Below are 25,138 nucleotides of genomic sequence, written 5' to 3'. Positions count from 1 at the left end.
GTTGATTGGATCAGGTTTCAGTCTTACTGGACAAATGGTGATGCACACTGTCAAGGTGAAATTGGGGGATGTCCTGATATTAAGGGTTCTCTCTATTCCGGAAGGCCGTTTTTGTTCCTTTAGCATATACTGGAAAAAATGAAGCAAGTGCTACATTTGTATGCATTCCTTCCAAGTTTACTTCCTTCTTACCTCTTTCTTCCACTCCCTCTCCCCTCTCTCCTTATCGCCTTCCCTTCCTTCCTAATTTCTTGCGTCAGTATGGAATCATTGACATGGCTTATAGACCAGCAGTGACTTGGGCTAAATATTTTTAAAACAAATCAAATGACTCAGAAGATGCTTAAGGTTGTGCTGTGGTTACCAGGCATGCATTTGATTTCTGTTGGTTAGATGACCTTCATTTTCTTTTCTCTCCGTCTTTTCAGGAAACTTGGATTTAACTGGTCAGAAGCAGATATTCAAAGCAGAGAACAATCCCTGGGTTACCCCTATCGCTGACCAGTTCCAGCTTGGCGTGTCCCATGTTTTTGAATACATCCGCTCTGAGACGTACAAATAGTAAGTAGACTGTGATTTTATGAAATAGACTGGTTTTATGGTACTTGTAATTATGCCAGTTTAACAACCACTGATAGTAATTGTCTTTATTTATAGATTATTTTTCATTCACATTGTCAAAGGAAATTTACACCAGTTTTGCTTAGAAATCTTTTAAGGTATTAAACTGGCTGAATATGCGTGGCACTAAGGAAATTCACCAGACACATTAAGATCAGAACATATTCTTTTCTTCTTTGAATGCAGAGAATAACAAATGTTGTGAACAAAATTGTTAAGTGGTTTATTTATAAAATCAGTAGAGCATACTAAGAAAGCATCATTCTGTTCTTTAAGAGAAAAGATAAGACAGAAAACGAGGAGGGATCAGCTGGCTTAAGTCACAGCATCAAAATCTTTCAAGTCCTTCCCTCTGGTCCAGGGCACCCCTGGGGGGTCCAGCATTAAAACCTAAGTATTCCTGCCTCTCTTTTCCTCAGGGTGTCCGGGTGAGAAGGAGTTCTAGCACTTCCACCGGCTCTGCTATTACTGTGTCTTCTGTTACTATTTTCTGCTCCCCCCACTCACCACCCCCAAATTGAAGTGATCATTTTTCTCAGTGCTTCAGTGACCCTCTAATGCTGAAAGCTAGTCACCTCTAGTTTTAAGCAACTGCAAAAGACTTGAAACAATTCACAGTCAAGTTTGATCTGTTTTTGTGTCCAGTGAGAATTTAACATCCCAACTCTTAGAGAAGACCTTGGGGGTCATTAAAGGCTGCAGCCAGTGGAGTCTCCCTTTTTTTTCCTTGGGTATCAGAGCTATTCCCTGCCCCTCAGCTCAACACGGCTTTCTCCGGATCTGTTGGAACAGTGGGTCAGATTTAACTGACAGGGCGGAGTCCTAGCCCATGAATGGCCAGTGGTGGTCCTGGTAATACAAGTCCTCATGGGGCCATGCTCCTGGTGACACTTCTGGGACTCCTTTTGGTATATTTCCCGCAGACGAAATCACAGAGAAGGTAAACTGTGAAAGAACAATGATATATATTCAAGCAGAATAAACTGAAATTGCCAAAATGATGCATATCCTTGTATATGAATGCAACTTGAAGCATGGTTTAGATTTATTTTAAGATGATACCTTAACATTTTTTTTGAAATCTTAATATTTATCTTATGTCATAAGACTTACTAAAGAGTAAAATGAGAGATGTGTAGGGTGTGTGTTACTGTTTCATGAACCATATAGATATGAGCAATTATTATACATACATAGGTTTTTTTCTTCTAAATGAACATAGCTCAGGGTTGGAAATTTGTCTAGTTCATCATGAAAATGTGTGAAAGTATAATTGCAAATTAGCTGTTTATTGTTCATTTGGTTTCTCTTAAATTCTTAATCGTTGCTAGCATCAGTTTTAGATTAGCCTCTAATGTTTCATTAGTGAGTGGAAGGTTATGCAGTGCTTTGGTTTGTAGGGTGGTGTACTATTAGAAAAACATTGTACATGATAACTACAGAAAAATAAATAAGCTACTGTTAATCCAGAATTGGGGGAAACACTCTGTTGTTTATTCTGGTTAATGATTTTTTAAATCTACCCTAATTTAGAATTTACACTAGCACACTAATTTGGAATTTACAGAGAATTAGAATACAGTGCATGGAAACGTGCTTCTAGTTTTCATTTCACTTCTAAGAGGTTGCATTGTGAATGTATGGATTTTGAGTACATTAGAGTCATTAGGCACTTAATCACCATTATGTGCTATTACAGGCAGTTTCTGTTTATTTGAACGTCATTAGGATTCTAGATAAAGGAGAGGTGTTGACTGGGTTTATGGATACTTATTTGAAAGAGAATCTGTGATCCACTTAGTCATGCCATGTTTGATGTATATATTCGTGTCTGCTTCAATAGCATTTTATACTGGGGGATCAGAGTTATCTAAGCAGTTTGCCCACTGGCTTATTTTTTACATGATTTCCTCCTGGAGAATTTTGTTATCTTTTGTCCAGTTAAATGAGCATGGAAAAGCGTAGAGAAGCGTGGGAGAGCCACCGACCCCTTTGTAGGGGTCCCAGTCAGTGCTCTGTTCACTGATGTGGGAGGAGTATGTGTGCCTCTCCTGCGAGAATGCCCTTGACATTAAACTCCTGGGAGCAGGGACCTCCCTAAAGTGAATTCTCTTAGAGTTCTCCCCTTCTCCCCTCCTTGGGAAAGAGAAGAATGTTAACCACTTTCTGTATCCCAGCTTTCTGCCCTCCTGTTCTCCCAGTGGAGCCGTGACCTTCATTCCTTAATCAACATACCAGCCAGAAACATGGCCTGTGAACCAAGTAAGACCCTGCCTCAAGTGCTCAGCCTGTTTTTAAAAAAAATATACTTGTGCAAAAATGCCATCACTATGTTTTACTGATTTTTATAATTTAAGGTCCTCTTTTAGAAGAATAAGTATATGTTTGTATATCCTCATGTAAATAGAAATCAAATTTAATTCTTTTTTTTTTAAGCAGTCACTTCATAATTAGAGGACTTATAGGATTTCTCAACTCTCTGAAAAATTAAATCTAATTAGCAGATATTTGGCTACTTTTGTAAAGCTGTACATGTGATGACTTGCACGGAGGCAGTTATGTATTACACCGATATTTTTTTTAAACAAGGCAAATGTCTTATTTGGTACCTTAGTCTTAGGTCCTTTATTTTAAAACCTGTAGTTTCTAATCTTCACTTCCTCATCTCTTTTTATATAAGTCATGCACACCCCTTCCAATTAAAAAATCCTTTTTTTTTATATATATTGATCTTTAGCCTGTCATAAAAGCATATTTTAATTTTTTATTCTGGCACTTAAAATACCAGTGAATCTCCTTTTTTTTCCCCTCCCCTTTCTAACCAATCGACCCATTACCTAAATGAGAGCATTAAGAACTCACCAGCTCATTTCATTTCCCTTCGTGTCCCTGGTTGAGGTTCAAGGTGACCTTCCTGTTCCCAGCGCATCCTAAGAGGCCTTCTGAGTCTCGAGCAGCGACAGTCCAGGAGAGATGAATTATCTGATTTCCAGACTCTTAACAGACTCCAAGAGGTGACATGGATGTTTGAAACAAAACAGGAAAGTCAGTGTTTAGGAGGAATTAGAATACTTGGCAGGGATTTAAGTGGATGAGGATGGAACAGGAGGGGATGTGGGCAGGTGTGGGCTGGGAGAGTGCTGAGAGGCGATTCTTCAGGAGGTTGTTTTGGGGGTACGTTGGGGCACTCGTCACATTCTGATGATTCCTCAGATGGAGCTTCCTCTTTGCTCATTTATCGTACTTTCAGCAAAGGGAACATATTGGCTGGTGTCACTGCGTTGCCCGCTTGTTGTCACTTATTCCCTCTGTCAAAGGAATTGGCTCCTTCTGGATGTCGACGCTCAAACCCTACAAGCGCGTTAGCGTTTTCGGGCTATTGTCGACTAACTTCTGTTTCTGTGCAGAGTTATGATCAGATCGTCGCCGCTTGTTAAGCTTCCAGGAGGCAGATTTTTTTTTTTTTTGGTCGCCGAGAGGAGAAGTCAGATTGGAGTCAGGATCCTTGACAAGATTCTTTGTGAAAGGGAGTAACTCACACTTTTCACATTTCCATCAAGGAGGGTGGATGGAAACTGCAAGCCATTTTAAAAGCTGACACGTTAACTCTTAACAAAAGAAGAGGTTTGACAAATGTTAAGCGGAAACCGTGTCGGTTGAAAGCGACATTTGGAAAACAGGCATTCTCATGAAGGCTGCAATTTGTAATGCCTGGCAGTCCTAAAGCCTCATTTCCAGACTGGCATAACTCAAAAGCTCCTTCCCTGTTATTCTTCCATCTTGTGACTTTCTTTGCTGTCCGTCGAAAGGTGCCACACTCACATGCTTTTCTGTTTTGTTTTTCAGTCCCATGCAAAGACATTCATACTATTATTCAGGAAACATTTTAACCAAGCAGTGCTTGGGGAGTGGTGGGCATTGATGGGAAAATGCAGGCAAATTTCTCTTCCCTTGGAAATCTAGTAAAATAAATCATCCTGTTCGTAAGGAGGAATAAGGACTTTGATTCTGCTTCATATTGTTTCTCAAGCTGTTTTACTTGTACAATTAAAGCAAAGTAATGTCTTCTTTTGTTCTGCACCTTGGGCAAACCTGTTAGAGGCTAGAGTGACCATGTTGTTATTGTTTAGTTGCTAAGTCACGTCCGACTCTCTCAACCCCATGGACTGTAGCCTGCCAGGCTCCTCTGTCCATTGGATTTCCCAGGCAAGAATACTGGAGTGTGTTTCCATTTCCTTCTCCAGGGGCTCTTCCTGACCCAGGGATCAAACCCGCAAACTGGTGTGTTGTGCGTTGGCAGGCAGATTTTTTCCTGTCTGAGAATAGCCGTACCTGGGCTTTCTTAACTACTATATCCTCTAATGGCTGCTGACTTAGAAGGGCCATACATAATAGATACAGCTGGTCTACTAAAAGGCTAAAGAATTTTGAACTGATTCGGTGATCTCATTTATTTAAGACAGCCCTTTGCAGAAGCAAATCCTGTCTAATAAAACTCTCCAAACATTATTTTTCGGGTGAAGTGTAAAAATGGATGCACTGAACAAGCAGATGGTTTTAGAAATATCACAGAAGGCTGGAGGAGAGGGTTAATCTGCCAGGACCTTGCTAGCTGTTAGTGGACTTCTTTTATGTAGTGACAGTAGATATACAAGAAGACAAAGACTTTTCTCTTTTATTACTGTATCTGAAAATAGCTCTACCTAAGCCTGAGAAGCACAGTATTTCTTTACATTAGACATGAAAAAGCAGAACCAATTTTTCCTAACTAAAGCCTTCAGACATAAAGATTGTTTTTAAGAGCTGACTGTGTATCATGCTCCTGGTAATGTATATTTCCTTTATTGATGCTACATGTGTGATTTTAGTTCTTTCTTTAAGTTATTAAGTGGATTCTCACATTTCCTCCATAATACAAAATATGATTCAAACTTCTGACATTTCTGGACCTATTTGCATGTAACTGTGTTCATTTAACAAACCTTGCTAAGAAATACCAAAGAGAAAAAGGAAACCCATAAAATATGTTGTCTTTTGGATGGTACCATGTCACATCCCTTATTTCATGTTAACTCTCAGTGATGAGAATTACATGTCATTCCTTTTTCTCCAGCTAGTATGCTACCAGTATAAAGAGTTGACAAATGTTAATTCCACTGAGTTAGGTCAGACAGGACATAACATCAGCCTTGGTCTTTGCCTTGGTCCATCATCTCTTTTCTTTGTGTAGCCATGAGCTATTAATTGCCCTGGTAAATTCATCTCTCCCCTCTTACGGAAGAAAACAGACTATGTGAGGTGGAGTGCAGGACAGTTCTTTTTCTCTTCCATTTTTGATAGATTGCTTACTGTAATTTACATTTAAAAGGAGTTTAACTTTTCTGCTTTTTAAGTTGTTTAGCACTGCTATTCAGATGTGCTTCAGAGATCATTAGTATTTTTCCTTTTTCTTCATGCATGTCCATTTCTTCAATGTATAAAGTATGCACATGCCTTTTGAAGCTTTCCTATAATGTTATAGCTCATGCGAAGCGGTTCAGTTTTTTAAGTGGACAGTGCTGCCCATTTGACATGCCCAGTGAACATGGAGCCTGGGAGGGTGCAGTAGGGAACCTCTATCCCCTTCAGCTGTAAAGGTCAAAGGTGAACTCTGCCAGGGTTTGGAAACCAGCTTCAGGAGGCTAAGTTGGAATTTCTGAAAGTGTCCAGGAAACCCCGTTTTATAGGTGTGCTGAAACGTCTTTCACCCTGACATGCCTTAGATGCAAATACAGACTCGGAAAAGACTCCCTCAGTCTGCACGTTCATCCTCTGGTCCTGTGAGGCAGTTACTCCTCCGCCACTTTGTGCTGGGTGAGCACTGTGGCATCATGTTTGACCCATGAGCTGAGGTTCTGTCAGTCTTTTTGCAGTTTATTTCATGACTAGGACAGTTATCATGAAAGAGTCGCGAATAAACTTAGAGGGGCAAATGAGAAAAAACATAACTGCTCCATCAAGGCAAGAAGAATGATGTTTACTCTGATCCTTATGCCACAAGAGACTTTCATGTGTGATTTTAAAGGCAAAACAGTCATGTCTGTCTCTTCCCCTCACTGTGTATCTCCTCCGTCCTTGTATATTGACTCTCAAGCCTGCCTTCAACTTGTCTTGTGCAGCTGTAATGTACAATATGATGTATTACAGTATCAATTTAAGGTAAATAGAATACAGATAATTTGTCCCTCTTGACAGAAAGAAAATAAACATAGTCTAGGCTCCATCTGCACTCCAGAAAGGAAATGTGTCAGGTTACTTCCTCTTCCAAAAGAACTATTTTGAGTTCCATTTTTAGATGATACTCACTTGAAGTGATCATATCGAACTATGAAATATTGACCTATTCAAAGACGTGGTCCACCCTACATATTGATAACCTTTATTAATTCCCAGCAGTCTTCAAGTTCTATGCTGGATGCTTCCTGTCCAGCTAAGTTGAGTTATTGCCTGCCTTTGCTGTTTTTATTGGAGAGATAAATTAATAAGTGGCACTTTATAATCAAACAAAACTGTCTAATTTCTATTCTCTACATGGTAATATTTATTACATGCTGACTTTTTATTGAGCTCTGGTCTCTTATTCTGTTCAGGCATTGTTGGGGCTTTGTTTTTTGTAATTTTTGACAATTAAGTGTTCTCCTATAATGTTAGATACTGTGCTTTAGAGTGAGTAATCTTATGAAAGGCATTTTTGTCAACTTAGATAGAAAGTATGAGTTTATGTCCGCTGACATTTATTGACATCCAGTTTATTCATCAACTATTAAGGAAAGAACCCTCTAGATTTGGTTCTCTTGTGTTTGACTATATCATTTCATGTGTATTTTTTAAGACTCATGGTGTAAAAAGTTTGTGGTCAAGAAAATATTGTGTTCCACTGTCATAGTTAATTTTCAAACAGTCTCGTTTGGAACCTGTACAGTTTGATCACCTGCAAAATGTGTATACTTTTTTTTTCCTCCATCCAGTGACACAGTGTGTGTTTAGAGAATACATAAATTGTTACTGAGATTTTGGTTATTTTACTTTACTGAGTAAGCACCCCACCTTCTTCTTTTTTTTTCCTGCTGCTACCTAATTTTGTCTGATTTTGGCTGTTTTAGCCACTGAGCAGAAATTTATTATCTTAACAGCTCTAGAAATCACAAGATCAAGGTGTGAACAAGGTTGGTTTTTTCTAAGGTTTAATTTGATTACCCCATAAAGACCTTGCCATCTTCAAATTCGGTCACATTCAGAGTAACTGCACAGTCCAGCCCCTAACTCTGTTGTGACTCCACTGTATTCAGTTCTCCGTAGTTTGTTCCACCACCCTGTCTTTCTTCTCCTGTAGCCCCCACAACCTCGCTGTAGGCACATTCTCTTTATCAGTAAATGTGTTTAAATGCCTCTGGAAGGTCTAATCCACCCCTCCCCCCTGGCCTTCCACCATGCCTTTCTTAGGCATTTGACTTTCAGACTTAAAGCTTCTTTCAAAACACGTGGATTCACCATTGTTTCATTTTAGGGACACCGAGGTTAGGTTCTGGTTTAGCAGAGGGGTCAGTGTTTTTATTTGTAATCATTCTTTAAGAACAGACTATGTGGAAACAGAAGCTGGTTAGAATCTGCAGATCCCTTGGGAGCGAAGGGCACCTTACAAAATGTCCTGCTTTGGTGAATTCAGCTAGACAGTTGAAGAGGGGAGGGTTCCATAGAGCTCCACCATTGGACCTTGCCTTGTTATCTTTTGTAATAATCTGTGGCTGCAAGATGCAGCCACGGGGGTGGGGGTGCTCCTGGTCCTTCTGGCTCTGGGACCCCGACTGGTAGGTGTGCAGTCTTCTCTCTCTGCTTTGTGGTCCTACCTAGTGGCTACTGGTGTTTTGCCCTGTACAGTGTGAAGAAATCAGGGATTTCTTCTTCCATCTTGAGGTTTCAGTAACCACATTTGGAGCCCTTTTATCCCATCTTGCAACCTTGTCTCAGGAGATTTCTGGGGTCTTAACTGGGCACGGTCAAAACTACTAAGGTCAGGGCACTGAATTCCCTTCTCATGTAACTAAAGCTGGTTAGCTTCTTCAGTGCGGGGCTGACGTCAGACATGGAGAGCATGTTTTCAGATAATGCATCGTGGCGTAAAGAGCCAGTGATGGACTTTGCTGGGACCTGTGAGGAGACAGAGGGGAGAAAAATGTCTCTTCTTGAAGCATTGATCTTAGAGGTGGCTCCCAGTCCCACTTTTGTGAGTGGCAGATAACTTCATCACACCCATTTTCAGCTTTACCATTTTAAAGGAATGAGGTCCAAGCTGGGTCATCTCTTAAGAGTCACCTCAGCAATGAGTTCTAATTCTCAATTCTCTGTTTCTCTGGGAAACGTTTGATTGTCTATAACAATTCATTATTTTTTTTATTTTAATTTTATTCTTGATTTTGCCCCCATGTGGATTTTACTTTATTGATTTTTTTTTTTAAAGGCCATGGAAGATGATGATGACCCTGAATGTAAATTGTTACAGGAAAAGAGATACAAGCTAAAATGACCAGATCAACCTTTTTTATTCTATATTTTATGGAATCCCTAATATATGTTTGGCAGTAACTTATTCATACACATGAATTCCTGACACTTTCGATTCTTTAGACTTATTAATCAGTGTAGTCAGCACCAGAGCAATTTTATGAGACTTACCAGTCATCAAAAATTTATTATCAGATAAATCAAAGAAACAACGAGCATCTTAATAGGATAGAAAAAGTGGCATGTAAAGGATCGTTTAAGACTGTGCTTTTTTGTTGGTTGTGTGTTATATTTACAGCCATTATCAGCAAGCTTACTCATAATTTCATGCACCAACCCAGCAGGGTGGAAGTCATCTTCTTAGGTAAAACCTTTTCTCTTTATTTTTCTCTAGTAGAATATTGTGTGTGGTCTGACTGTAAGACTGAGAAGCACAGTATATATAGAAGGTAGGAAACATCAGTTTCCAGGGTTAAGCTTATAGCTTTTCTTTCAAAACAGTATCTACATTTTCTTTGGAATTTCATTACAGTTGTCATCCAGTCTTAAGACATCAAGTCTCAGGCCTTTCCTTTGGGACAAAATGGCTAAACTTGAGCTCTGTGAAATGGCACGTGGAAATAGCAGTCGACAGATTGCCTCTGCTGTGGATGGGGCTCCATATGCACCTCCTGGCAAATGTGAGATGTGAGCTCTGTCTCCTGTGTTCCTGGCACTGTCTTTGAAGATAGAATGATTCTGATGATATAATCAAAGACTTGGGTCTTTGTTCTGTGAGATGAGCTGCTTGGAGGGGAGTTTTTCCGTCACTCTAGCCCTGTCGAGAGTGTCCCAGAATCTCACTATCCTGTGAGGCAGAAGGACCATGGTAAGTGACCCAGATGGGAGCTGGGCTGGCCCAGAAGGGCGCTGATGGAGATTCCCTGGGGATGAACCCAGAACCACGAGGCTGGGTTACTTTCCATTAAAGATACGATCTACCTTTCTGTCTCAGTTTGCCATCAGTGCTGTTTTCTCTGCCTGGAGTGTTCCTTCCTCATGTTTACCTGCTGAGTGTCCAGTTATTCTTCAAGAATCATGTTAAATATTGCTTCTTCAGAAACCTTTCTTTCCAAAGGTTTCCCTACTGCCCATTTACTCTAGGTTCCTTTTATCATCTTTCTTCTGAATCTTTTTGCTTAATAGCGATTTTAATATTTGGTTGCTAATTTTAATAATAGTAGTAGTAATTATGCGCAGTGACTGTTTACCATGTGACGGGCGTTGTGCTAAGGTCATCGTCCCACGTGGCACTAGTAAAGGACCTGCCTGCCTGTGCCGGTGACGGAAGAGGTGCGGGTTTGATTCCTGGGCTGGGAGGACCCCCTGGAGAAAGGAATGGCACTCCACTCCAATTTTATTGCCTGGAGATTCCCATGGACAGAGAAGCCTGGTGGGCTATAGTCCGCAGGGTTGCAAAGAGTTGGAGATGACTGAGGCCACTTAGCATGCTTTCAGCAGTTTATAACTCAGTATTTATTTCTGTGAATACTACCTATATTTGGGAAGAGGAGGTAAAAGTGCATGTTTTCTCTCCTTTAAGAAACTAATTTTGGGGAATTCCCTGATGGTCCAGTGGTTAAGACTTCACCTTTCAATGAAGGAAACGCAGGTTTGATCCCTGGTCAGGGAGCTAAGATCTCAGATGCCTCATGGCCAAACACCAAAACATAAAACAGAAACAATATGGTAACAAATTCAGTAAAGACTTAAACAAAACAAAACAAAAGGTAGGTCCTCATCAGATTAAAAAAAAGCAACTAATGGTTTTGGAAGCAGTATTGCAGATTCTCTCATGTCTGAGGTATGCACATGGCAGCCTCAGTGTCTTACATGAATGACCCGCCATCTCATGCAGAAGAGCCCCTGACAGGTCACCCCAATGTCTGAAAGGAAAAAGCCAATCTGACATTGAGAAGAAACCAAGTTGTCATTCTCGGTTTCTGCCAGCACAGAATAAACAAGCCTCAAGACATTAAAATGCATCCTCAACGTAGTAAGTGAAGATGCTGTCTTCACGGTGGTCTTGCATCGTTTGTGTTGATCTTATTTGCCCACGCTTCTCTCATGTTGGAAATGAAACATTTCCTTAACTTCACAAATGAAGGAGTTATGTCTGAAAGGGAGACCTTCCTCTCTGTGAATCTGTGGGTCTGTGTCTTTGTCCATCAAGGGAGTGTTTTACTGGGCCTGTGGAGTGTGTGGTTGTGACTGTGAATGTTGGGGATGTTGCTGAGGAAGACAGAGTATAAACCAGGACAGCTGGTTATCCCAAGTGGGGGAAGCCTGATGCCTGAGACAGGGAGGGAGGTCACCTTCTTTTCATACTTCACCCTTTGGTACCTATTGAATGTTCCATTTTCTACATGTATTCATTGTTGAATAGGTTATTTTATTTTATTTTTTTAATTTAACCTGCAGGAGAAAAAAAGCAGGGGGTACGTCCCTGGGGTTCAGTGATTAAGACTGTGCTTCCAATGCAGGGGCCTCGAGTTCAATCCCTGGGTGGGGAACTAAGATCCTGCATGCTGCTTGGGTGAAAAAAAAATTACACAGCCCATGAAGTTAAGAAGGAAGAAACCACGAAGAATGTAGCTGTGTAATTGGTTGTGTTTACTGCATGTCCCCTTTCCATTTATCTGTCTAGATTGAGTGGAATCATCCATTCTGATTGGTCTTTCTAAATTGAGGTACAGTCGAAACCTGCAAGGTCACATCACCTCGCAAATATGTATCCTGAGTCTTGGAAAGAGACTCTTAAGTGAGAGCTCTAGAGAAGGTCTCTTACTTCCCACATCCACCCTCCCTGTTCTTAACTTAAGCGTTGTAAAATCTTGCTTTGTTTGTAACACCTCTCAGATGGCATTAGGTTTTTCCTGTATCCTTGAAGGAATCTGTAACAATCCAGTTTTCCTGGAGTTCCCAGTGTGACAGGGGGAAAGGGGGTCATCCGCAAAGACATAACAAAAGAGACAAAGGAAAATTAAAAAAAAAAAAACAAGACTTACTTCTTCATTGAGTTTCTTTATATAGGGATATTTTCCCACCTTAGATTTTAAGGGATTGAAAGGTAAGCTTTTAGAAAAGATATATTTTTAAGGTCACAAGAGGATTTGAAATGTGGAAGAATGGGTCTTGTAAAAACTGATTATATTAGAGGAAGAAACCGAACCTCAGATTCCCATATATGAGGCATGGATATTTTTTTGTTTTAATTCTTCTCTCATGTTTAGTTTTTTTGGCTGTAAGCAAAGATGACGTGTGTGTTTCAGACTGTTTATGTGAGATTAGGAGCATCTTTAATCTGTTCTTGTGCATTCTCAATAGAAACTGCGTGAGTGGTGATCTTTTAATAGAATGTGTCTTGCAACTAGGAAATTTCTTTTGGTGCTAAATTCTAGATAATTCTTAAGGGATGTGAATTTTGTCAATACAAATTTTTATTTTGAAATACTTAAAATCTTGAAACTGTAATATTTTAGGTTTTCTGAGACCAGTTTCTGCTTCATTTTTGCCAGTGTATTTAATAAGTCAGGGCAACAAGAAAGATACTGGTCATCAAGCTGATTGAATAAAAATATCCTTCATTAATTTTCTATTGAAACATGGTTAGAAAAAGAAATAATGGTGCGTGGGGAAAATGTTCCTTCAAGACCACCATGTGAGGGTCTTCCCTGGTAGTCCAGTGGTTAAGAATCCACCTTCGACTGCAGGGGACATGAGTTTGACCCTGGTCGGAGAATTAAGGTTGCACGTCCCGTGGGGCACCTAAGCCTGCATGCCACAGCTAGAGAGGAGCCTGAATATGGCAACTCAGACCCAGCACAGCTAAATAAATAAATAAATTTTTGTGTTTTAAAGAGACCTCTATATGAGGGCCTCCCTTGTGGCTCAGAAGAACCTGCCTGCAATGCATGAGACCAGGGTTCAACCCCTGGGTCATGCAGATCCCCTGGAAAAAGGAATGGCAACCTACTCTAGTATTCTTGCTTGGAGAATCTCATGGACAGAGGAGCTTGGCAGGCTACAGTCCATGGGGTCACAAAGAGTTGGACGTGTCTGAGTGACTAACACACGTACATGAGTGCATTCTGCAATACAACATGAGTTTTGGTTTTACTGTAGCTGAAATACTAAGAATCTTAAGCAACTTTTACTAAGAAAAATTCAGATGCATGATAGAGTCAGATACTTTCAGTATCCCCCCCCCTTTTTTTTTTTGTATTCGCGTGCTAACATCCAGATGGATCAGTGACTAGTGACAGAAGTTGCCTCAGTTACACTGAGAGAATTGACTTTCACTGACTTCCTGCAGTGTTCTGCAGGCCCTGATAGGTTTGTTGCAGGCTTCATCTACGAGCATCTCTTGATTCCATGTGATAGATGTGGGTGTTTGCCCGGTTTTCAGATGAGTGAAGGCCTCAGGTTAGGTAAAAGGGCCAATAGTTTACCCAAGTCATAGAGCCAGAAATCAAAATCCATTGACATGTACACACTGCTTTATTTAGAGTAGAAACCCAACAAGGGCCTACTTTATAGCCTAGAGAACTCTGTTCAGTATTCTGTAATGACATACGGAAGAAGAATTTGAAAAAGTGTAGGTACATGCATCACTTTGTTGTACACCTGAAACACTTAACATTGTTAATCAACAATACTCCAATATGAAATAAAAATTTTTTAAAAAGTTAAAAAGAACAATGTCTCCTACTCACCTTGTTGCTTTTTGGGTAACATCAAGGAAGGAAGGGAGGAAATGCTAAGTTTACGTTGAACTTCTCAAAGAGAAGTCAGTGTATGAGGCTTAACGGTTCATTCATGATCATTCAACTTTTCTGATTCTTGAATCAAATCCTGGCAGGTTCTTTGCAGGCAGAGTGAGTCAGACAAGATGATGGAGACCCACCAATGTGAGATCACGAGCCATGTAATAAACCTGTGGATGATTCTGTATGGTCAGTTCAGTCCAGTCACTCAGTTGTGTCCGACTCTTTGTGACCCCTTGGACAGCAGCACACCAGGCGTCCCTGTCCATCACCAACTCTTGGAGCTTGCTCAAACTCATGTCCATTGAGTCGGTGATGCCATCCAACCATCTTATCATCTGTTGTCCCCTTCTCCTGCCCTCATTCTTTCCTGTCATCAGGGTCTTTTTCCAGTGAGTCAGTTCTTCACATCAGGTGGCCAAAGTATTGGCATTTTAGCTTCAGCATCTGTTCTTCCAGTGAATATTCAGGACTGATTTCATTAGGATTGACTAGTTTGATCTCCTTGCAGACCATGGGACTCTCAAGAGTCTTCTCCAACACCACAGTTCAAAAGCATCAATTCTTTGGTGCTCAGCTTTCTTTATGGTCCAACTCTTACATCCATACATGACTACTGGAAAAACCATAGCTTTGACTAGATGGACCTTTGTTTGCAAAGTAATGTCTCTGCTTTTTAAATATGCTGTCTAGATTGGTCATAGCTTTTCTTCCACGGAGCAAGCGTCTTTTAACTTCAGCTGCAGTTACCATCTGCAGTGATTCGGGAGCCCAAGAAAATAAAGTCTATCACTGTTTCCATTGTTTCCCCATCTATTTGCCATGAAGTGATGGAACCAGATGCCATATACTTAATTTTCTGAATGTTGAGTTTTAAGCCAGCTTTTTCACACTCCTCTTTCACTTTCATTAAGAGGCTCTTCAGTTCTTCTTCACTTTCTGCCGTAAGGGTGGTGTCATCTGCATATCTGAGGTTATTGATATTTCTCTCAACTATCTTGATTCCAGCTTGTGCTTCATCCAGCCCAGCATTTTGCATGATGTACTCTGCATGCAGCTTAAATAAGCCGGATGACAATATACAGCCTTGACATACTCCTTTCCCAATTTGAATTCTGTATGTACAGCTATGGAAGAGAAAGGTCACAGCCTCAAAAGCATATTAACTGAAGTCTAACTGTAAAACAGCATAAATGTGCAACCTTCAGTGGGTGAATACACACTGACCAGATCAGCCAGGTAGCTGGCAGGAACGTAGATTTGTATTTGTCATTCTGGAATCATCCACATAAGGGGAATCAGAGGTGATACAGGAAACAGTCTTTCAGGAACTGAATAGCTGGGGGAAAGAGACACCGCTTCAGAACCCCTGAAGGGAATACAGGGTGGGAACATGGTTTTACAGGTGGCTGGTTTGATTCAGTTCAGTTGCTCAGTTGTGTCTAACTCTTTGTGACCCCATGAACTGCAGCACACCAGACTTCCCTGTCCATCGCCAACTCCTGGAGCTTACTCAGACTCCTGTCCATCGAGTCGGTGATGCCATCCAACCATTTCATCCTCTGTCGTCCCTTTCTCCTTCCACCTTCAGTCTTTCCCAGCACAGGGTCTTTTCCAGTAAGTCATTTCTTCGCATCAGGTGGCTAAAGTATTGGAGCTTCAGCATCAGTCCTTCCAATGAATATTCAGAACTAATTGCGTTTAGGGTTACCGGTCAATCCCTAATCTGAGTCTGGTGCTTGGCAGCTGTATTCTTTACCACTGAGCCACCTGGGAAGCCCCAAAAGAAGTGATGCAAATGAACTTATTTACAAAACAGATCCAGACTCCCAGACTTAAAGAATGAACTTATGTTTGCCAGGGTGAAAGAATGAGGGAAGGAGTAGTTAGGAACTATAGAGTCGGCATGTACACACTGCTGTATTTAACATGGATAACCAACAGGCTCCATCCTACTGTATAGCACAGGAAACTCTGCTCAATCTTATGTGGAAGCCTGGATGGGAGAGGAGTTTGGGAGAGAATGGGTACATGCCTATGTATGACTGAGTCCCTTTGCTGTCCTGAAACTGTTACAGCATGTTCATCATCTTATACTCCAAGATAAAATAAAAAGGTAAAAAAGTACGTTGTTGCTAAAAAATGCTAACCAGCCTCTGAGCCTTCAGCAGGTTTTAATAGTAACACCAAAGATTTCTGATTACAGATCACCATAACAAATACGATAATAATGAAAAGCTTGAAATACTGTGAGAATTAGCATAGTGTGATCCAGAGACAGGAAGTGAGCAAATGCTGTTGGGAAAATGGTGCCCTATCTCGCTGCATGTGGGGCTGCCCCAGACCTTCAGTTGGTAACAAATGGCACTTGTGAAATGCAGGAAAGCAAAGCGAGATAAAACAAGGTCTGCCTCTGCAGCCTTTTGAGCTTTCGTCTGTTCCCTGTTTATTTTCTTAGACACTAATATTTGTTTTTTAACACAAACAGCTTTACCCTTGTATTCAGTTTTTCAGTGGCCTTCGGCTACCCCTCCATCTCCTTCAAAATCAGCCCCTTGTCCCCAAAGCACTTTCTGTGTCATTCTGCCTAAAACAGACCCCATTACGCACCCTGCCCCTAGCTTTATTTTTTCTGCCTCCTCCTGGACTGGAGGTTCCGCAAGAGCAGGGACTTCATTGAGAGCAGTGCTGTGTCCCCAGGAGCCTCTGATGGTGCTGGGCACCTGGTCGGCCCTCAGAGTCCTTGATGAATGGGAGTTGTTCTTTTAGCTGTACACTGTAGCCTGCCATGTAGCCGTTTCTGCTGGAGGAAATTGTCTTTAAACTGCACGTTGCACAGCCGCTACACGTTTTCCACATTTCCCTTTTCCTCTTGCGTCTGAATTGCTTCGACTTGATGATATTATTAGAGCCGCTTCCATCACCCAAGAGTTTCTGTGATGTTGCCAAGACTGCAGCCTTCCCCAGCCAGCTACTTCTCACCCCGTCTACCAGATCTTTGCAGCTGGGCTTTGTTTTTTTTTTTTAATATATTTATGATTATTTATTTTGGCCTTGCTGGGTCTTCATTGCTGCACAGACTTTTCTCTAGTTGTGGTGAGTGGGCGCTGATCTGCAGTTGCGGTGCGTGGGCTTCTCATTGCAGTGCTTCCCTCGTTGTGGAGCGCCGGCTCTGGGGCACACGGGCTTCAGTCGTCATGGCACGTGGGCTCAGTAGACATGGCACAGGCTTAGTTATACCCTGGCATGTGGGATCTTCCCAGACCAGAGATCAAAGCCATGTCTCCTGTGTTGGCAGGCAGATTCTTTACCATTGAATCGCCAGGGAAGCCCTTAGCTGGACTTTGAAAGAAACTCCACGCATGGAAGTTCAGGAGGTCATAGTGGGGAGAAATACCAGAGCTGCAAGTGGGTAGTTGCCGTGGACTCTGCCCATGAGCTGGGTTTTGCTTTTGCATCAGCCAGTCTGCCATCCTTTAACCATACACCTGTGCGTGGAGGACTTAGATTTTGGCTGCTTTACCTTAGAACACAGGTGTGGCTTTATCCTCCATCAGGATCCTGTGAAAGAGTCTATTGAAGGTGACTTGGCAGGCTTTGAACCATAGTCATTACTAAGGAATAAACATCAAAGAAAAGAGGATGGAAGGGGGGGGCAGCCCCTTCTCCCAGCCTTCAAAATATGTTTTGTTGACAAGTCAGAAAAACAATTCTGAACCTAGATGTGAAAGGGCAGAAGGAATCCCTCTGACATCACTCAAGGAACCAGAGGACTCCCATTCAGCTGCATGGAGAAGGAGCCCTCACCTGCAGCAGGTGAGGTGTCATTACTTATCCCCCTGTCTGTGGCATTTGAGGTGCAGTCAGACTTAGAAGATGCCCAACGGAGGGAGGAGGAGTGATGTGGAGATGTGGAGTGTGCTCGGGGAGATACTGGGCTCCTCTGCCCTGCTGGCCGAGTGGTAAAGAATCCACCTGCCAGTACAGGAGATGCGGATTTGATTCCGGGGTCACAAAGCTCCTTGGAGAAAGAAATGGCAACCCACTCCAGTATTCTTGCCTGGAGAATCCTATGGACAGGGAGCCTGGCGGGCTACAGTCCATGGGGTCTCAGAAGAGTCGGACGTGACTGAGCGACTGGACACACGTACATGCATAGAGAGAAAGAGAGAGAAACCATTAGTGCTGCTCTGGTTACATTATGCCAAAATCTCTGCTTTCGAAAATAAATGTAGCTGCCTCCTTTACAAAAGAGAACCACAGGTTGCACGGGGACTGTCACCACAATCAAGATAGTGAAGCCCAAGTTTTCTTGTGTTCCAGATTCCTCCCTCCTACCCCTCCCCATCTTTTCCCCCAATCCTCAGGCAACCACTGACTTACTTTCTAACTATACCTTGGTTTGCATTTTGTAGAGGGTTTTTTATTTATTGGGTTGGCCAAAAAGTGCATTCAGGTTTTTCTGTAAGATGGTGTGGAAAAACTAGAATGAACTTTTTGGCCAACTTAGTATACATGTGTGTGTATATGTGTATGTAACATACATACACAAGGGCCTTCCTTGTGACTCAGCTGGTAAAGAATCTGCCTGCAATGCAGGAGACCTGGGTTCAATCCCTGGGTTGGGCAGATCCCCTGGAGAAGGGAAAGTGTACCCACTCCAGTGTTCTGGCCTGGAGAATGCTATGGACTGTGTCGTCTATGGAGTCACAAAGAGTTGGACACGACTGAGTGACTCACTTTTCACTAGGTTTAATATAGCAGGTACAGATTTAGTTTTTTCAGTACCTGCCAAACCATTTTCAAAGTGGTGGTGTCTTTTTATATACTGACCAGCAATGTCTTAGTGTTCCAGCTCTTCCACATCCTTCTCCACACTTGATATGATCTTTTTTTCGAGTTTATTTTTTCTAGTAGGTTCTCATTATGATTTTGAATTATATTCATCTGATGAAAAATGGTGTTGAGCTTTTGTGATTCTTTTACTTCATGGAATTTTTATTCAAATGTATTTTTTGAAATGAAATAGTTTCTCTTATTGTTTTGAGATTCTTTGTTCTCGTTGTAAATCCTTTATCAGGTATGTGCTTAGCAAAGCTTTTCTCCATTTCTGTGTTTGCCTTTTCATTCTCCTAGCAGTGTCTTTTGAAAATAAAACTTTTACATTTTGTTGATTTCAGTTTATTAGCTTGTTATTTTTTGGATTGTACTTTTGGTGTCATGTCTGAATGTTCTTTGCCTAATGCAAGTTAATGTAAATTTCTCTTTTGTTTTAGTTCACAAGCTTTATAATTTCAGGTTTTGCATTTAGATCTACAGTGTGTTTTGAGTTAATCTTTGTATATGGTGTGAGGTATGGATCAAAGTTCATATATTTGCATATGGATATCAATTGTTTTTGTACAGTGTTGATTGTGTTAATCCTTTTATATCTTCACTGATTTTTCTAATTGTTCTAGAAGTTATTGAGACAGGAATATTGAAATCTTAGACTGTAATTACAGATTTATTTCTTTTCAGTTCTGTCAGTTTTCACTTCATATATTTGGAAGCTCTGTAATTAGATTTATAAATGTTTTGAATTATGTCCTCTTAATGAATTGATTCTTTTTTCATTATGCAGTGAACTTCTCTAATCTTAGTTATATTCTTTGGCCAGAAATCTACTTAGTCAGCTATCAGTGAAGCCACCTTATCTTTATTTTGATTCATGTTAGAATGGTAAATAATTCTCCATTCTTTTCCTTTTAACCTATTTATTGCTATATTTGAAGTGAATTTTTTACAGACAACATATAGTTCTTTTTCATCTCATCTGACAATCTTTATCTTTTAATTCAGATAATTTGATCAGTTAGACCTAATATGATTTGTTCCACAGGTGAGTTTGAATCTATCGCCTTATTCTCTTTTTTCCTCTTTGTTTCATCTTCCTCCCACCCTTCTTTTGTGTCTTTTGAACTGTTGTATTGTTTAAGACACTATTTTATGTCCTTTGTTGGCTTTTTAACTATAATCTTTCATTCTTTAATCTTCGTATATGCTTTAGGGCTTACAGTTTACATCTGTGATGTTTCACAATGACATTACACCACTTCACATATATTTTAGGAACCTTAAAATAATGAACTTTCATTTCTCATCTCCCAGGCTTTATGCTTTTGTTGTCATATGTTTTATTTCTACTAAAGTTATAAACTCCACATTTTATTTTTATTATCTTTAACAGTAAACTCTCTTTTATAGAGATATGAATAAAAATAAAGCATTTTATATGGTTAGCTGCTTATTTTGTATTTTTAGTGCTTTTCATTCCTTTGTGTAAATCCATATTTCTGTTTAGTATAATTTTTTTCTACCTTAAAGACTTCCTTTAGCTTTTCTTATCTCTTAGGTTTGCCATGTATACCTTCTTTCAGATTTTATATATCTGCAATACTCTTTAGTTCACCTTCATTTTTGAAAGATACTTTCACTGGGTATAGAATCTTAGTTACGCCTTTCAGTACATTAAAAGTTTTTTCTTATTATCTTCTCCCTTGCATTGTTTCTGACAAGAAATCTGCTGTATCTTTATCTTGTTCCTTTGTTTGCAACCTTTTCCCTAGCTTGGCTGTTTTTAAGATTTTATCGCTGATTCTGAGCAGTTTGATTTCAATTCATCTTTTAGTTTCATTCCCTTATGTTTTTCATAATTATATAAATTATATTAATTATGTTGATATTTGGGGACTAGGATTTTTACCCAAAGAGAAAGGAGATACAAAATTAAAAAAGTTAATTAAATCTTAGAGTCCTAAATTTGATTTGGAAATATAGTGAGATCCCATGATGAATTTTTTTTTTTTTTTTACTTTAAAAAGAGTTGTTTTTTTTTGTTTGTTTGTTTTGTTTTTCTGTCCATTCAATAAGCCTAGAAAAAAATGACCAACATAGTAGCAACGAACACCCTTGAGTTCCTGGGTCTTTTTCTTAAATACCATTTGTCACTAAAAGAATTCTGGGATCCTTAGAACATGGCTAATTCCAGGCCTCTGTTAAGAGCCTGAAATATCTTTTCTATCCAGAAAACAAGGAAACTGTCAAAGACTGTGTCGAAAGAACCCAGGATGCAACATAGGGACTCCCATTGGCCGAAAATAGGATGGTTTGAATATCAACAAGAATAATAACTACAGCATCTCCAACAGGCTTTTTAAAAATCTCATTCAAACAAGCAGGTATTAAAGATTTTTTGAGCTTATCAGGAAATTTATATACTGGGTTTTTTATTATATTTAAGACTCATTAGTTTTTATGTGATAATAGTTTGTGGTTATATACTTTCATGTTTATAGATGAACCAATGTAACCTAAATAAGTGGAGCTGGGGGAGAGAGACAGAAGTGAAAATGAATGAAACAAGACATGCTGCTAGTAGATTATTTTTGAAGCCGATGGTGGTCCCTAATGACTTTGATTATTCTCTTGACTAGTGTATAGGTAGTATTTTCACAAAGAAAGTTAAAACAGTTTTAAATGTGATAGAAGAATTATTAATGCCAGTATCATAGAATTGAGAGGATGGTATAGTTTTTATCACACTACTTGACCTTAAAAAAGAAAGAAAAATAATTCAGATTCCATTCATTCTACCTCAGGTTTTCCCCCTACTATAGTTTCTTTCTATAGTGAAAGAAACTATTAAAAGATTCTTTCACTTCAGTCTTAATTGGAGTTGGTGGTTCCTATAGAGCTATCCATGGTGCTGACCAATGGAATGCTGGAAGAAAGGGAGGATGCAAGGCAGGAGGGCATGAAAGATGAATTTGGTCTTACAAAAATACTGAATTTGAGATTTCTAGATACCCCTAAGTGGAGAGAGATATAATCGGAAAGAGGTTTTATGGGCTAGCATTCAAAAGGCCAGTTTAGTCTAGAGGGAAGAGTTCTTCTTTTTGAGTGAGTCTTTTCTGGGCCTCTGCCCTGACCAGTCACCAACCTGTCAACCCCTCTTTGGAGCACAGTCTAAGACTTGACAGCAACAGATTATTCTAATTGGTGAACTTTTTGCTTTGAAGAGGTAGGATCAGCTTATCAGTTTATGTCCACATGTAGCCATTGCTGGCTGATTTAAGGAATTTGTCAGAGGTGGACTGCCTATATTCTGTATCTTGTTGTGGAAAAAAGAGGAGTCCTGGGCATGTACAGTTGTGTAGCATGCATGGGGATCATTGAATGAACTCTGTTTCCCCTCCTTTTAGGTGCCAGGTCAAATCTGCTAGTCCCTATGCTCTCCTCTGTAATTTAAAATACATCAAAATTTTCATCCTTACTTAAGCAATGAGAAGCAAACATTCACTTGGTCAGCTTTAGAAAACAGTTTATTGACTTGACTCATATTACATAGGCCTGAATAGGAACTGCTTTATCTGGGCCCTAGTTTTACAATTTAGTATTTTGACTTAGAAGCCATTTGTGATCAAGCTTTCCTTTCTAAGGACCTCTGTCAATCAGTCTGTGTGCTAAAACAGACAGTACTATTAAATACCAGCACTTTTGCCTTGTTCAGACTCCCAGTGGATGAGCAAAGAATGAGGAGGAGGAGATGAGGCGATGCCTGCTTTTATGAATACAGTGTCACCATTAGAGGGAGGCTTGTTTCTGATTTGAGAAATAGACATCAGCTTTCCATAGGATGAGTAAAACAGTGCCAACCACTGAAGGATTCAGCGCCTTTTGGAAATTCCAAAATGTAAGTTGATGAAAAACATAAAAAGCCATGTAGTAATTTGAAAAGGAAGAAAGAGAGGAAGGAAGGTTAATTTCAAGAAGACACTATAAGAGAACTTGCATGGTCCTTTTAGGGTGAGGTAAAGCTGGGTTTGAATCACAGCTCTGACATCGGGGTAGCTGTATTATCCTGAGTACATTATTTAAATGGTCTGAACTTGTTTGACTTGGATAATGAATTAAGGACTCCAGGGTTATGGGTTTGACTCTTGAGTCACCTGGTCTAATATTTAGTTATTGAAAATAACCTCTAATTGCACTGACATTGCATATTCTGAAGTTTGTACTAATGTTCAGCTTAAGCAGCTGAAATTTGCAAATACTTCTAACAGACTAGATTGACCTAATGACACTTGAGCTCCTGTAGAAAGCAGTACAAACTAGTGCGGATGGAAGAGCCCACTACCACGCAGTGAATTAACATCTCTTATGGCCGTAAATAGGTCTGATGTTATATCGGTCTTTTGGTAAATTTCAACACATTTCCCACCATATTTGAATATGGCACACCCTTTGATAGGACGTAGCTACCTGGAATCATGTCCATGGATGATGTTCCTGAAGCAGAAAATTGACGTGACAGTTGGAAAAATGGGAACCACCTTCAAAGAAAGAAAAAATGAGGTCACTGCAGTGTGATTCATTTTATTTAGAGGTATAGGAAAGTTAATAAGAGATCAGTGCAAGGGAATCAGAAAGGAGATAAAATGGAGATGCTCTTAAAATTTACGTTTGAGGACCAGTTGGCATTTAGAACTAGGGAAAGGAATCAAATGGTTTCAATTAAAGGGTCTTTCCTGGTGGTCCAGTGGCTGAGACTCTGAGTTCCCAATGCAGGGTGCATGGGTTCTATCTCTGGTCAGGGAGCTAGATGCCACATGCTGCAACTGGGGTTTTGCATGCCACACAAAAAAGAAAAGAAAAGAAAAATGTGTTCAACGAAAGTCTGTTTCAGAGGATTTATTGTGAAACCAGTGGGATAATCTAATGCCCCTCCTTATTTTTCAGATGGAGAAATTGAATCCCAGAGTGATTAAAAGATCTCAGATAACCTAACTAGTTAATATGGTCTGTTGCTCATCCAATCCTTCCATGTGTTTTTGCCTCTGTCTAAAATGTTGTTCCTATCACACAAGTGTCCTCATCTATTGCCTGATTAATCCCTGCTATTCTGATTTGACCATCATCAAGGTCAAATCATTGTAATAGCAGAAGACAACCACAACTGTTTGTTGAACACTTCACTATTGTAACAACTGTATGAGATAGGTGCTGTTTATCTAGATTTTTATGGAAGAAGAAACTGCTCCAAAGGGAATTATTTTTTTTATATTTATTTGTTTATTTGACTGTGCTTTGTCTTAGTTATGGCACACGGGATCTTCCATCTTCATTGCAGCATGTGGGGTCTAGTTTTCCAATCAGGGATCGAACCCAGGCCCCCTGCATTGGGAGCACCAAGTCCTAGCCACTAGACCACTAGACCAGGGAATTCTCTCCAAGGGGGATTAAATAACTTACCCAGGGTTATGATTGATAATGGGGTAGAGCCAGAATTCAGATCTAGGCAGTCTCACTGCAAAGTTTGAGCTCCATCCAGTTCACCTCATTATTCTACCAGCTACTTGGTATCAGGATACCTCATACCTCTCTTAGCACTTACTACTCCTGTAAGGTTACATTGATTTGTGTGATGATGTAATGCATTTTTCCTATGAGATTGTAACCTATAGGAAGGCTTAGATCAGCACCTTTTGATTCACCCATTTGCTTAGCTCCTAAGCATCTCACAACTAGCTGGCCTTACACATATTTTTTAGTATGAGAGATGGAGTTAATAATAATTCATTTTATAGTGTTAGTTGAATTGTTCCATGCTGTAGGACAGTTGGGTATGGTGCTGTATTATAACTGCATTGTTAAGAGAACTAAGTGAGAAAATACACATCAAGTGCTGACTAGTTCACATCACTTGATAAGTACTCTATAACTGTTGGGCTGTAATTTAAACAGGCTTCGAGGTACATTAAAACCACCAGACAGGATCTGAAATTGAGTGTTTAGTGCTCTTCTCTTCACTTTTATTCTTATCTTCTCTTTGTATCTATAATGAATGTAATTAGAAAATTCAGTCTTGGAAAATATATTGCATTCCAGATCTGATTTCTTACCTAGCTAGGCTGCGAGGTTGTTAAATTTCCTTCTTGGTAATTGTTGGTTTCATCCCGGAGACCAAGACAGATCTGGAGTCTTTAGAATCCAGTCCTAGTTAACACATAACTTCTGAACCAGCCTCTTGAGCAAGGACCTTTAGTTACGGCTACAGCAGGTAGTTGTCATGTCCCTGTTCAGTTACAGAAGCTGAGTAGTCGCTTCATTAGCTTTTCTTGGGTTCTCTA

The 25,138-nt window shown here is 40.1% G+C and overlaps 1 protein-coding gene across 2 annotated transcripts in view; it reads left to right on the top strand.

The window, feature by feature from the left end:
- Nucleotides 1–25,138, top strand: part of RSU1 (Ras suppressor protein 1) — a 195,073-nt gene that overhangs the window by 100,459 nt on the left and 69,476 nt on the right. For both annotated transcript variants that reach the window (XM_020881259.2, XM_020881258.2), the window contains one exon: nt 429–561. In XM_020881259.2, coding sequence (XP_020736918.2) covers nt 429–561 — 133 coding nt within the window. The remainder of the gene's footprint in view (nt 1–428; nt 562–25,138) is intronic.

The sequence above is a fragment of the Odocoileus virginianus genome, chromosome 9, assembly GCF_023699985.2.
Source record: "Odocoileus virginianus isolate 20LAN1187 ecotype Illinois chromosome 9, Ovbor_1.2, whole genome shotgun sequence".
Taxonomy (NCBI): Eukaryota; Metazoa; Chordata; class Mammalia; order Artiodactyla; family Cervidae; genus Odocoileus; species Odocoileus virginianus.
The sequence above is the reverse complement of the archived record's forward strand: the minus strand, read 5'-3'. Positions and strand labels throughout refer to the sequence as shown.